The sequence below is a fragment of the Anolis sagrei genome, chromosome 2 (genome assembly GCF_037176765.1).
Source record: "Anolis sagrei isolate rAnoSag1 chromosome 2, rAnoSag1.mat, whole genome shotgun sequence".
NCBI lineage: Eukaryota > Metazoa > Chordata > Lepidosauria > Squamata > Dactyloidae > Anolis > Anolis sagrei.
In genome coordinates, this window is record NC_090022.1 from 45,039,104 (window position 1) to 45,051,378 (window position 12,275).

The 12,275-nt window shown below is 37.2% G+C and overlaps 1 protein-coding gene and 1 long non-coding RNA gene across 11 annotated transcripts in view; one reads left to right on the forward strand and one right to left on the reverse strand.

Moving 5' to 3' along the window:
- The window catches only part of LOC132769389 (contactin-4), a 643,374-nt gene that overhangs the window by 620,212 nt on the left and 10,887 nt on the right, over nucleotides 1–12,275 (forward strand). For all 10 annotated transcript variants that reach the window (XM_060766321.2, XM_060766322.2, XM_060766323.2 and 7 more), the window contains 3 exons: nucleotides 6,643–6,801; nucleotides 7,989–8,138; nucleotides 8,977–9,047. In XM_060766321.2, coding sequence (XP_060622304.2) covers nucleotides 6,643–6,801; nucleotides 7,989–8,138; nucleotides 8,977–9,047 — 380 coding nt within the window. The remainder of the gene's footprint in view (nucleotides 1–6,642; nucleotides 6,802–7,988; nucleotides 8,139–8,976; nucleotides 9,048–12,275) is intronic.
- The window catches only part of LOC137096028 (uncharacterized), an 89,503-nt gene that overhangs the window by 64,787 nt on the left and 12,441 nt on the right, over nucleotides 1–12,275 (reverse strand). The gene's annotated exons all lie outside the window — the stretch shown is intronic.

Genomic DNA, 12,275 nt, shown 5'->3' on the forward strand with positions numbered 1-12,275 from the left:
GTTGGTGAGGCACCAGCACTCTGTGGCAAAGAAAACTAAAGATCTTGTAAAACTACAATCCCTATGATTCTGTAGCATTCAGCCATGGGAGTAAAAGTGCTGTCAAACTGTATTAATGATACAGCATAGATGCACTCTTTGTTGTCGAGTAGAATACTCAGGAAACATCTCACAGAGAGAGGTAATCTTAACCTACTATATGAAAATATTATTTATTTATATATATATTTATTTATTTCACACATTTGTATCCTGTCCATCTCACCCCTGAAGGGCAGCTTCACGATAGGCATTCATTCAATGCCAACAACAGTAATAAATGATAAAAGCATTTAAAACAATTCATTAATGCTTTAAAATTACTAAAACATTGTTTAGATCATACAGGTTTGAAATCATAGTCCAGGTCAGTCCATTGTCATTCACACAAATTGGGTCTCATTCTAAATTGCTGCCTCTATTGTTCAAATGCTTGGTCCCATAGCCAGGTTTTGAGTTTCAGTCTAAAGGATAAGAGGGAGGGGGGCAATCTAATGTCACTGGGTAGAGAGTTCCAAAGGTGAGGGACCACCACTGAGAAGGCCCTGTATCTCCTCTCCACCACCTCACATTTGTGAGGATTGTGGGACTGAGAGCAGGGCCTCTCCCATCGATCTTAGACTTTGCGATGGTTCATAGCAGAAACAGAACTGGAAACCAAGAAGTTGTTTGAATGTGCCTAAGACGGTTGCATGAGTGAAGCCAAACTAGTCAAAGTTATTCTAATCTTCTATCATTGTAACCTACTAATATATTAGATCATCAGTCTATAGATCTTTGAATCTATTCATGTATAGAATATTAATTGCATAATGTCTATTAATTAATACATAATTAGTCCTCCATATATAATCAATAATAAATATGAATTAATTAATAGATATGCAATAGGGCCTCAACATTTACCGTTTTGGCTTTTGTGGATTTGATTATTAGAAATTTGATTAAAATGTTCTCTCTAGGTCCTCCAGTGTGACTCAATTACCACATTCCACCAGAGAGTAAGCTTAGAGTCACACAATATGCAAGCAAAAACTATGCAATTTTGTATATGCAGTTTTTCCACTGTGTTCCTTACCCTAGCAAATGTGGAGGGATAACTGTATATTGATGGTGGAATAATATTAATATTAAGATGAGTTTAGATTGATTCAATAATTTTGATACTTCTGTTTAAGCTATTTTGGTTACTAATGAATATCTATTTGTGTTTTAGATTTTTCTAATTTATTTTCAAGCATTTTCCTGCATGATTGCCTAGAAACCCCATGCTATATTTAGCCCCTTGGGGCAAGAGCTAGCAATATTGTGTAAACCAAACCTATCTCTTTTGCCTTTGAACAGCAAAATCCATTTGTTCCCGGTGTATTGTTTTATTCAAGCTGAAATGACTGGCATTAGCCAGTGTGTGTTCAGCCTGTTGGATTATGACTCTGGGATGGGAATGCTGTAGCCCTTGCTTAATGCCTTGAAAGGCAGAAAAGAAGTGAAGCTGATGGAGGGATGGGAAGGGAAAATGAGAACGATGATCATTGTCCATTTAAGAAGACAGCAGCAGTTTATCAGCTGTTCCCTCATGGGAGCAAAATATATTGTTACTGCAGTAAACATACACTCCATTTAATGAGGACGAGGGCCAATGAACAGTTTAAATACCAATAAATTAGGCTGCTAAATATTTTAAATCCATAACACTTGAAGTTCTTAAAGTGTATGCTTCATTTTGTGGGGAATAATGTTAAATTTTACTAGTACCCTTTTAGAAGAAAATATATGGTAAAGAAGTAGCAAATGCAGTTAATGAGTTTATTCCTTTGTTTGTATTTTATTTTCATCTCCCTCCCCCCCCCCCCACACACACACACACAAAACAAAAAAGCATTTTCCTAGCATACTGCACCATCTGCTGGATAGCAGGAGAGAAGACACGGCTTTATCCTTGGCTGTTAATAGGAGCTGGGGATGCAAAGGCAGGCACATGCCTACTCTATCAAACACAAGCTGACCTAGAACTTGACTTAAACAGAAGCCCTTACTGATCAATATAGTTGAGAGTCCCTTTCAGGAATTACTACTGCATAGCTTTGAAGGGTACCAAATTCAGTACATCATCATCCTTGCCTGAAACCTCCAGAGGATGAAAACAATAAGAATGTTCACACCATAGGGACAAACGAATTGAGTTTACCATAAGCTTTTTCACTTCTCAGAGATCTCTTACCCGCAGTAGCTTACTCTGAAATAAATCCCATAAGTTGTCAAGAAATTTTTTAACACCCAGCAGATGATGTCAGTCCCAAAAGTGTTTTTCCCCCCAGCTTTGGGTGATTTTCTGCTGTGCCTTTAGCTGGAGAAAGTAAACCTTGGGTACTGCTGAATTAATGCTGTTTGACACTGCTTCAATTGCCATATCTCAATGCAATGCACACTTGTAGAGAAAACTAAAGGCCTTGTAAACTATAGTTAAAGTGGTATCAAACTGCATTAATTCTACATAATAAATATGAATTAATTAATAGATATGCAATAGGGCCTCAACATTTACCGTTTTGGCTTTTGTGGATTTGATTATTAGAAATTTGATTAAAATGTTCTCTCTAGGTCCTCCAGTGTGACTCAATTACCACATTCCACCAGAGAGTAAGCTTAGAGTCACACAATATGCAAGCAAAAACTATGCAATTTTGTATATGCAGTTTTTCCACTGTGTTCCTTACCCTAGCAAATGTGGAGGGATAACTGTATATTGATGGTGGAATAATATTAATATTAAGATGAGTTTAGATTGATTCAATATACACTCTTGTTACAGTCATTCATAGTTTAGCTGCGTCCAAACTAGACTAAGAGTCAACATAGTCTAGTGCAGTGGTTCTCAACCTGGGGTCCGCAGACATTTTTGGCCTACAACTCCCACAAATCCTAACAGCTGATAAACTGGCTGAGATTTCTGGGAGTTGTAGGCCAAAAACATCTGGGGACCCCAGGTTGAGAACCACTGGTCTAGTGGTTTGAGCATTGGGTTATGCATCTGGAGACCAGGGTTTGTCTCACCACAGAGCCATGAAGACCCAATGAGTGACTTTGGACAAGTGGCACTTTCTCAGCATCATAGGAAGGCATAAACAAACCCCCTCTGATCAAATCTTGCCAAGAAGACATTGTTATAGATCTGTCTTATGTTGTCATTAGTCAGAAAAGTCCTGAATGCACACTACTACAGCAGACTAGACTACTACAACTTGCTCTTCACAGTGTTGTCTTTAAAGACAGCACAAATGTTTTACTAACATCAGATGCAGCTGCCCAGATGTTTCTACATTCCAAGGGATCTTAGAAATACAATCCTGTCCATGTTTACTCAGATGTAAGTCCTATCTTCTTTGTAGTATGTAGGGTTACAGCCTTCATTGAAAAGTTCTCATTCCAGAATGGTCACAATGAATTCTCATAAACTAGATAGCATAATTTTATCTGTACTGGATAGCTGTATTTTGTAACATGCTGACCACTGTCTGAAAGAACATTTGAGGATGACCCTGTCAAAATGTTTTTTGAGAAAGTGAAACCTTAAATAAAAATGAGGGTTTGGAATCGTAGCATTTTTAATGGACTAGACCAGAATCCTGTATCAGCTTACCCATGACAGTGTTTTTGTAAATTAATATTTACCTAACATTTTCTGACTATGTCCCTAAAACCAAATGCAAAATAATGACATCCACTGAGATGTGCCAGAGTCTTCCATTCTTTATGTTCATCATATCATATTAGAAAAGAGTCAAAAATTAATTATATATATTATACCCCACATGACCATGCTACATTAAATATATAAGCCATCCATAGGGGATTGGTTCCTAGACCCCCTGCAGAAACCAAAATCCATGGATGTTCAAGTCCTCATCCTGACAACCAGTGGCTAAGGAACTGCCACCTACCTGCCTTGTGTGTCAGCTTCCATGGAAAGAGACCCCAGGGTGGCTCCTGAGCTTTTGAGCAGATTCAGCCTAGCATAAGCTTACTACGAACCCTTTTAGTTTCTGATCCAAGTAGCTGCCTATCTTCTTTCCTTACCTCTATTCCTCCCTATTACTCTTCTTGAATCAGCATCTTCTTCATCTTCATCAAGGGAGCACCACAGAACAGTTTCTGCCAGTGGTCCTTTCATGAGGTCATCATAAACAGCTGAAGTAGTGTAGGGATCAGACACCTCACACTGTTATTTTGCAAATACTTTCCATTTCAGTTAGTTAACTCAAAATGTGGAATCTGCAGATACAGAAGTTTAACTATATATCAATGCAAACACTGAATTTGCTTTTGAAATGGACTGGTCAACCACAAAAATTTCCATTGGAAGACTGGAAATGTAGTTGTGTATTGTTAATTCATTTATCCAGAGTGTTTTTTTAATCACCTCTCCATATACAATGAATGTTTGAGGCAATTTGTAGTAAAGCTGTAGAAAGAGCTGAAAAAAAAATAGATAAAATGCAATATCCACAAAGCTCTCGAACATTCAAATCAAAGAGTGGCAATAATCCCTGACAGTTTGGCAGACCAGAGAAGTTCTTACTAGCTGTTTAAAAGTCAGTAAAGAACCAAAATTCCCATAAAAAGTGGAGCCTGTAAGTGAGAATCATGACAAATGCAGTCTTCAAAACATGCATACATGTGAAAGCATCTTTCTGACGTTCTGACTCACAAGCTATTTGGGGCTGTATAAATATGATCCAGTATCTTGAATGGGGCTTGTGAACAAAAAAAGGGAGCTGGGAAATCCATTCCAAAATTGGTATGTTTTAATCTTTCATAAAAAAATACATTATTTTATTGTATTTGATCTACACCAGGCATGGGCAAATTTCAACCCTCCAGATGTATGAGACCTCAACTCCCAGAAATCCCAGCCAATTTACCAGCTGTTAGGAATTGGGGAAACTGAAGTCCAAAACATCTGAAGGGCCAAGGTTTGCCCATGCCTGGTCTACACCAAACAAAGGTGTAGCAACAATACCTGCTTGTGATGAATTTAGACCAGGAATAAGCTCAGGAATAGGCAGCTGACTTGTGTGGACAAAGACACTCTGCTTGATCATTATGAATCCAAGAACACCATGTGTTCAACATTTTATCTTTTAGGAATTAAGAATAAGTTGCATTCCCAAATATGGGTTGATGGTAATTTGGAAATATAGCCATGAGATTTTAGTCTTGTCTTGACTAAACTTTTTTAAACCCACAATTGATGCATCCAGGAACAGTTCATATTTTCTTCACTAGAATCAGTGGAACAAAGAAAAACATAGTTGGAGTGTATGGAGAATTAATTGTAATAACACTGAATAAATTCATGTAGATAGCATTAGGTCACGAAGAACTTCAAAAGACAAAGGGCAAACAATAACTCCCCAAGACCACCTTCTGGCAACATTTAGTTAAATTTGACTACAAAATGATAATTTCAAAAGGATACGAGAGATCCGCCCTGCATAACTTGTGACCCTTTAGGTGTTTGAGATTCCAACTCCCAGAAACTCTAGCAAGCTTGGACTTCTGGGAGCAGAAATCCAAAACACCTGGAGGACCACAAATTGTGCAGATAAATGGTATTCATTGTCACTGTGGGATCCAGCACCATCAAAGAAAAGCCGTATTTCAAAGAGAACAAATCAGATTCAAACTGAACAGAATAATCCATCAGCATAATCTGATGATGCTTGTGACGGTACCACCCTCTAAAAAAAAGGATGATTGTAAAATGGCTGTATTTGACTACCATCTTCCTAAAGGAGGGAGAAAATCCAGAAAATAGTGGAAAGCTGCTGTTCTGTACCCACTTATCTGACAGTAAGCCACATTTAAATTAATGAAACTTACTTCTTAATAGATCTACAAAGGATAAACTGTACCACTCCAACTGAATGTGCACTTCCTTAGGAAAAAAAACCCCATTGAACATATTGAGACTTGACAACAAAGAATTATACTGAAAAAAGGGCAGTCCGCTAACAAAAGCCCGAGTCTTATGTCTTCTTTCTTCCTACTTCTAAATTCTACATAACAATTTCTGAGAGATTCACTGGGATTCATGTTCCACGTGTTTTTTTAGCATTGCAAAATGCAGCTTTTTAAAAAAAAATGCAGTCAGTCAGAAGCAGCTCATAATCTGAAACTGATAAAAGAGAGCTTGCAAGAGCACGTTCTGTCTGCAAAAGAAATACAACACTTTTATCCACTCAAAATGAAAAGAAAAAGATTTAACTTTAGTCACCTTAGTTAATGTTTGATGATTTCTACCAGACTACAGCTAAGGGAGGAAATTCACATAAGGGAAATTAATTTTTTTGTAGGAAACACTGAAGGAGATTCAGATCCAAAATACAATATCCCAAGCAGCCTGGTGATTTCAGTGTTTGATCCATTTTATATAACCTCTGTGCATGCCGAAAGCTCTTCATCACATACATTATGTACTTGAGCTGAAATGTAAATTCATACAGCTCCTTGATCTTAACTGCAAAATATTTCTATAGAATGGTATACATTGAGTACATCTTATTGATTCAGTTTGAATTGTGTTTGCTTATTCTATAATAGGTCCACCAGGTCCGCCTGAAGCTGTGACAATTGATGAAATCACAGACACAACAGCTCAGGTCTCTTGGAGGTCAGGAGCTGACAATCGCAGCCCTATCACAACGTACGTGGTTCAAGCAAGAACCCCATTTTCTGTGGGATGGCAAGCAGTTAATACAGGTACACAGAAAACCTATAGCTCACAAAATATGATCCACTATTAAGAGGGTGTTCTCCAGATATATGTATAAACTCATAAATATTCTGAGAATGCACATGTACTTTGAACCTTACCAATAGTATGTCTTAGCAAATGTTTCATTTAGGGCTGCCTTTCAAATACTTTTACTGAATGCAAAAGAATAATAATGAATACATCAACAGCTTTACAATTTCTAAGAAGACTGAATTAGCTCATATAGGCAATCCCCGAAATACAAACATCCGACTTACATGCAACTCCTAGTTAAAAACAGGGATGAGACAACAGGAAGTGAAAGGCAATTTACCCCTGGAAAGGGAAATTCACTCCTGTCAGAATTATAATGGGAAAGAATATCTCCACTTAAGTTTTATCACAAATCCTTGTTTCCATAACAAGCCAACATTTTCAAAATTCAATTATCACAGGAATAGAAAGTGAGGTTAAATCTACTGGACAGGGACACAGACAGAAAAACAAACATTACAGGGGGGCTAATCCTCCCCTAGGCTATCCAGAACTAAAAAAATGGAATTACATTTTAAAGATGTACCTGTTATGACTTACATACAAATTCAACTTAAGAACAAACTGAAGAACCTGTTTTGTTTGTAACTCTGGGATTGCTTGTATGAGTAACTGAAAAGTAGTCTGGTACATGCTAAGCAAATACAACAAATTCCAAGATGAATGAAATATTATTTAGGTCCCTTCTACATTGCCATATAATTCAGATTATCAAAGCAAATAATCCACATTATCTGATTTGAACTGGATGAGTCGAGTCTACACTGCCATATAATCCATTTCAAAGTAGATAATCTTAATGAACAGGGCTTTATAAAAAACTGGGATTAATGACTCAAGAACACATGATGATCGAGATGTTACAAGGCATCTAAAATGAGTCTGCTTTTGCTAGTCTTTCAGAAATTTCAATTCAAAGGCTTTTGAAAGGAGGGGACATTTGTGAAATTGTTGTTCTTCTCCCTGTATGCACTGATGAGCTTTGTCAGGCCAACTTCTGTTTGTTTCTGATCTGCCCCTTTAGGCTGTACTCTATGGTATCTTCATATTTCAAATCAAGATTTCACAGTGTTTCATAGTAACTGTTGGACACAATCACTAATACTTTCTTTACCTACATTTTCCCCTCAACTTCTAGTGCCAGAGGTAATTGACGGAAACACATTTACAGCAACAGTGGTGGGTTTAAATCCCTGGGTTGAGTATGAATTCCGAGTGGTTGCTGCCAGCCTTATTGGGATAGGAGAGCCAAGCAAACCATCTGAGAAGCGGAGAACCGAAGAGGCTCGTAAGTAGGCATGGAAATATGTCACTTGGCATCTCCATCTATTTTTCATTCTTCCAACAAATAGCAACATTTACTTGTTGTGAGTTCCACAATAGTCTGTATGAGGTTGAGATTAACATATTTAAATAGGTCAAACAATTTTTATTATTATAGATGTACTATGGGTGCATTGGCAACTCCTTATATTGAAACTTAGGGAATAGAGTCCTTGATCAAAAAGAACAATATCATGCAGATCAATATAACTTCTAAATGCTATATTGGCACCAACCTATCATGTAACACAGCAAAAGTAGGCAGGGAGTATAGATTTATTAAGGTTATTTCATACACACACACACACACACACACACACACATATATATATATACATACATACACATATCTATTGTATATTTATGTGCTAATATAAATAATAATATTTATATCTTTTGTGTTCAAGCAATAGTAGACAGTTTATCCTCATGACTTCTGAAAACATAATTAGTCTGTCTACTGACTTTGGGAAATTTTTTTCTAATTATGTAGTTCTGAAACAAAATATTGATATACTTTAACTCCTTAGTGGCAGAAGTACCAAGTTAACCCAAACACAATGTAACAGAGTTTTTAAAAAGCCCCTAGTTTTAAATTCAAAATGGAAAGGAATATTTACAAATAACAAGATTGTGCTCAGTCTGCTCTAAAAACATTTTTCTGAAATGTTGATTGATGAATCTAAAAAAAAACCCTCACAAATAACCAAGTTACTTCTTTATATCCACATCAAATTAATACAGATAGGCTAGCTGTCCAAAGTCAAGCCACTGCAATATCTGTGTTTTTTTTTCTTTCTCAGTTCCTGAAGTAACCCCAGCTAATGTCAGTGGAGGTGGCGGTACTAAGTCTGAGTTGGTGATAACCTGGGAGGTGAGTAATGTTTGGATTTGGTAAGGGATGCATTTATGGATTTTAGAGCTAAACCTGTCAGATGCAGCTTGAAAATATTGTATCAGACAGCCTTTAACCAAGGGAAGAATAGCTTGTCAAATTATGGCAATTGTCTACTTCTTCCACCTTTCAGTTTGGGGGTCAATGGCTCATTCATGATCCAAAACGGAGCCCCCGGTGGCGCAGTGGGTTAAACCCTTGTGCCGGCAGGACTGAAGACCAACAGGTCGCAGGTTCGAATCTGGGGAGAGGCGGATGAGCTCCCTCTGTCAGCTCCAGCTCGTCATGCGGGGACATGAGAGAAGCCTCCCACAAGGATGATAAAAACATCAAATCATCCGGGCGTCCCCTGGGCAATGTCCTTGCAGACAGCCAATTCTCTCACAACAGAAGCGACATGTTGCTCCTGATACGATAAAAAAAATGGTCCAAAACAACTGTCATGGAACACAGTAAGGAGAAATAGCCCAAAGCTAGAAGTTTGGGATGCAGATGGAGAATCTGTTCTCTGGAATTCCAAAATCATAAATACTCCCAAAATCCAGAATTGTTCACATGACTGCCTGAAACACCTTTGCTTTATCGTGGTTCAGTATGAACAGAAATCATTGAAAATGATAAAATATTTAAAATATGGTGGGTGAAACTACCTTCAGGATACATGAATAAGGTATAGATAAACAAATGAATTTTGTGTTAGACTTGGAACCCATCTCCAAGCTATCCACCCTAAGTCCCCATGGGGAGATAGGGCAGGATATTAATAAAGTTATTATTATTATTATTATTATTATTATTATTATTATCTCATTATACATATATATGCAAATGCAAACAGTATTCCAAAACTTGAAATCCCGAACAGTTTCCATTCTAAGCATTTTGGATAAAGGATACTTGATCATGTATTTTTAAATCAAACTAACTTGGCTAGCTAGACTAACACATGGATTCAAATGCACGCATGCGCACATACACTTCAATTTCCTCAGTTTTTCAAATTTCACGGTGAAGTACTTTCTTACACTTACATGCGAAGCTTTATGGTTGATGAAGCTATGACACAACTGCTTTGTGGAATAGTCCACTTGTATAGCTTTATGTATTATTGATAGTTTTTTTTAGCCTCCTCCCCTTTTCCTAAGGTCTGGACAATATGTAAATCCAGATCTCTGAAGATAATTGTTTCTCCATATTGGTGAAGAAGCACCCAGCTAAAACCATCTGGTCCCTGTAGGCAAGGGCACTCTCTTTTCCATTTTTATCTTCTTTAGACAAGGATAAAATAAAAAGGGATTCTTGCAACAGTATTCAAACATTCAGTGTTTACTTCCTTGTCAACTCTTGTTAGAGCTAATTATTTCCGCTTGATTCCTTCCACAGAAACATTTGACAGCATTAGAACTATTGTCAAGTATTTTATTTATTATATCATTTATTGATTTCATTTATATGCTGCCTGGATTGGGACCCAAGGTGGATCACAAAAGCCATTAGCTAAAAGCAGCATAATTAAGAGTAACCAATTAAAATTATTTTAAAAATCATTACAAACATATAAAAATTAAAAATTAAATAAAATTAAAGGTTTAAAAGTTTAATATTTTAGCCCAAAAACTGCAATAGGCACAATGTATATATATTTTTTAAAAGTACCTCCACCAGCCCATCTCCATTCTGAAGTCCACAAGAGGCAGCTATATTCCAATTTTAATCTGGTTGGCTTCACTGAAATGTAAAAATGCCCTTAAGTGGTGTTCTGAATAATGATATTCCACACAATGAGGCTTTTCGTTTCCTTGGATTCCTTACTGAGACTAGATAATTGGAGTATATGCACTAGTGACCTAAATGTGATGTGATGGCTTCTGGCAACAGACAGCGTTTGCCTGCTAGTCTGCATCACACTTCCCCATGCACTCACTGTCATGTTGGAGTTTACAGTAGAGTTAAATTAGGTCATGCCCTTTCTTCAGAACTAACTGCATGCTGTGCCTGGTAAAGTAGAAAGGGCACACAAGGGAGCAGAGGGGACACGGGATAACACCAGGGGGAGCCTTTGTGATCTGCACAGCTTTAAAACCTCAGAAATAATAGAAGTTTGCAGTTTTTCCTGAGGATATAAGATGCAGCAGAATTAATTTTTGCTCCAAATCACTCCAGCTCATAAAAAGCCCAAAATTTAATGTAAACATCCCATGTGAATAGTAAGTTATTATTGTTAATGCTGTTCTGACACTTGCTCCAAATGGCAGTATACTTAATGTAATACTCCTGTTAAATCAGCGCAAGAAAGTAAAACAGGTCCATATTCAGGTAGATCACAACGATGAACAATGCTTTATGTCAATAAGGAATTAACTATTTTCAATTAAATATGAGCAAATCTCTATGAAAGGATATATGACAGCTAAGATTAAGCCAAAACGATAACAGGCCCATTCACATTTTCAGAATGAGGAATTCTAGTAAATATCCTACCTTCAAAAAATTCTTCCCCACTGGAGAAAAGACAGAAGATGAATTCACCCACACAGTATCTGCCAATTTTTGGCTACTAGTACTATCACTAATACAGCTTTAGAAAATATAATCCATTTTGAGTTACATTGAATGGATAACTCTTCTGTGTCGTCCAAAAGATATCAAGTGTTACGCTCTCCTTTTGTTAACCTTCTCATTAGCCATCATAGTTTTCAAATTCTATTCTAGAGTATCTTGAGTGTACAGGAAGCTTATTGGTGTTCCTGTTTACATGCGTGGTCATAGAAGCTAGCTAACACGAAAGTGCTTTGTCTATTTATACCTTAGCATCATGCTATAGTAGGACACCAGAGAAGCAAAGCAGGCATCTCACCCCAAAGTAAGGCATGGCTTGACCATGATAGACAGAAAGCACTGCTGACAGTGTTATGGAGGCCATATCATAATGCACTCCATAGCATGGAGAGTGCAATGGGTGTATTCCCTCAATGTAGTCTGAAAACCATAGAGGTAAAAGGACATGAAAGCAGAGGTCTGGAGAAAAAAAACAAGTGCAGTGTTGTTTAAACCACTGTTTCTAAAACTGTGTCCTGACCCCAATTATGGGCCCCTTAGTTCACTATTGGTATCCTGAAAGTTTGGCAACAAATTTTAGTGGCTGTTTCAGACATTTACAGGACTCTATTGTTGAGTGTTTACAGTGAACTCTGCAGAAGATGCTTC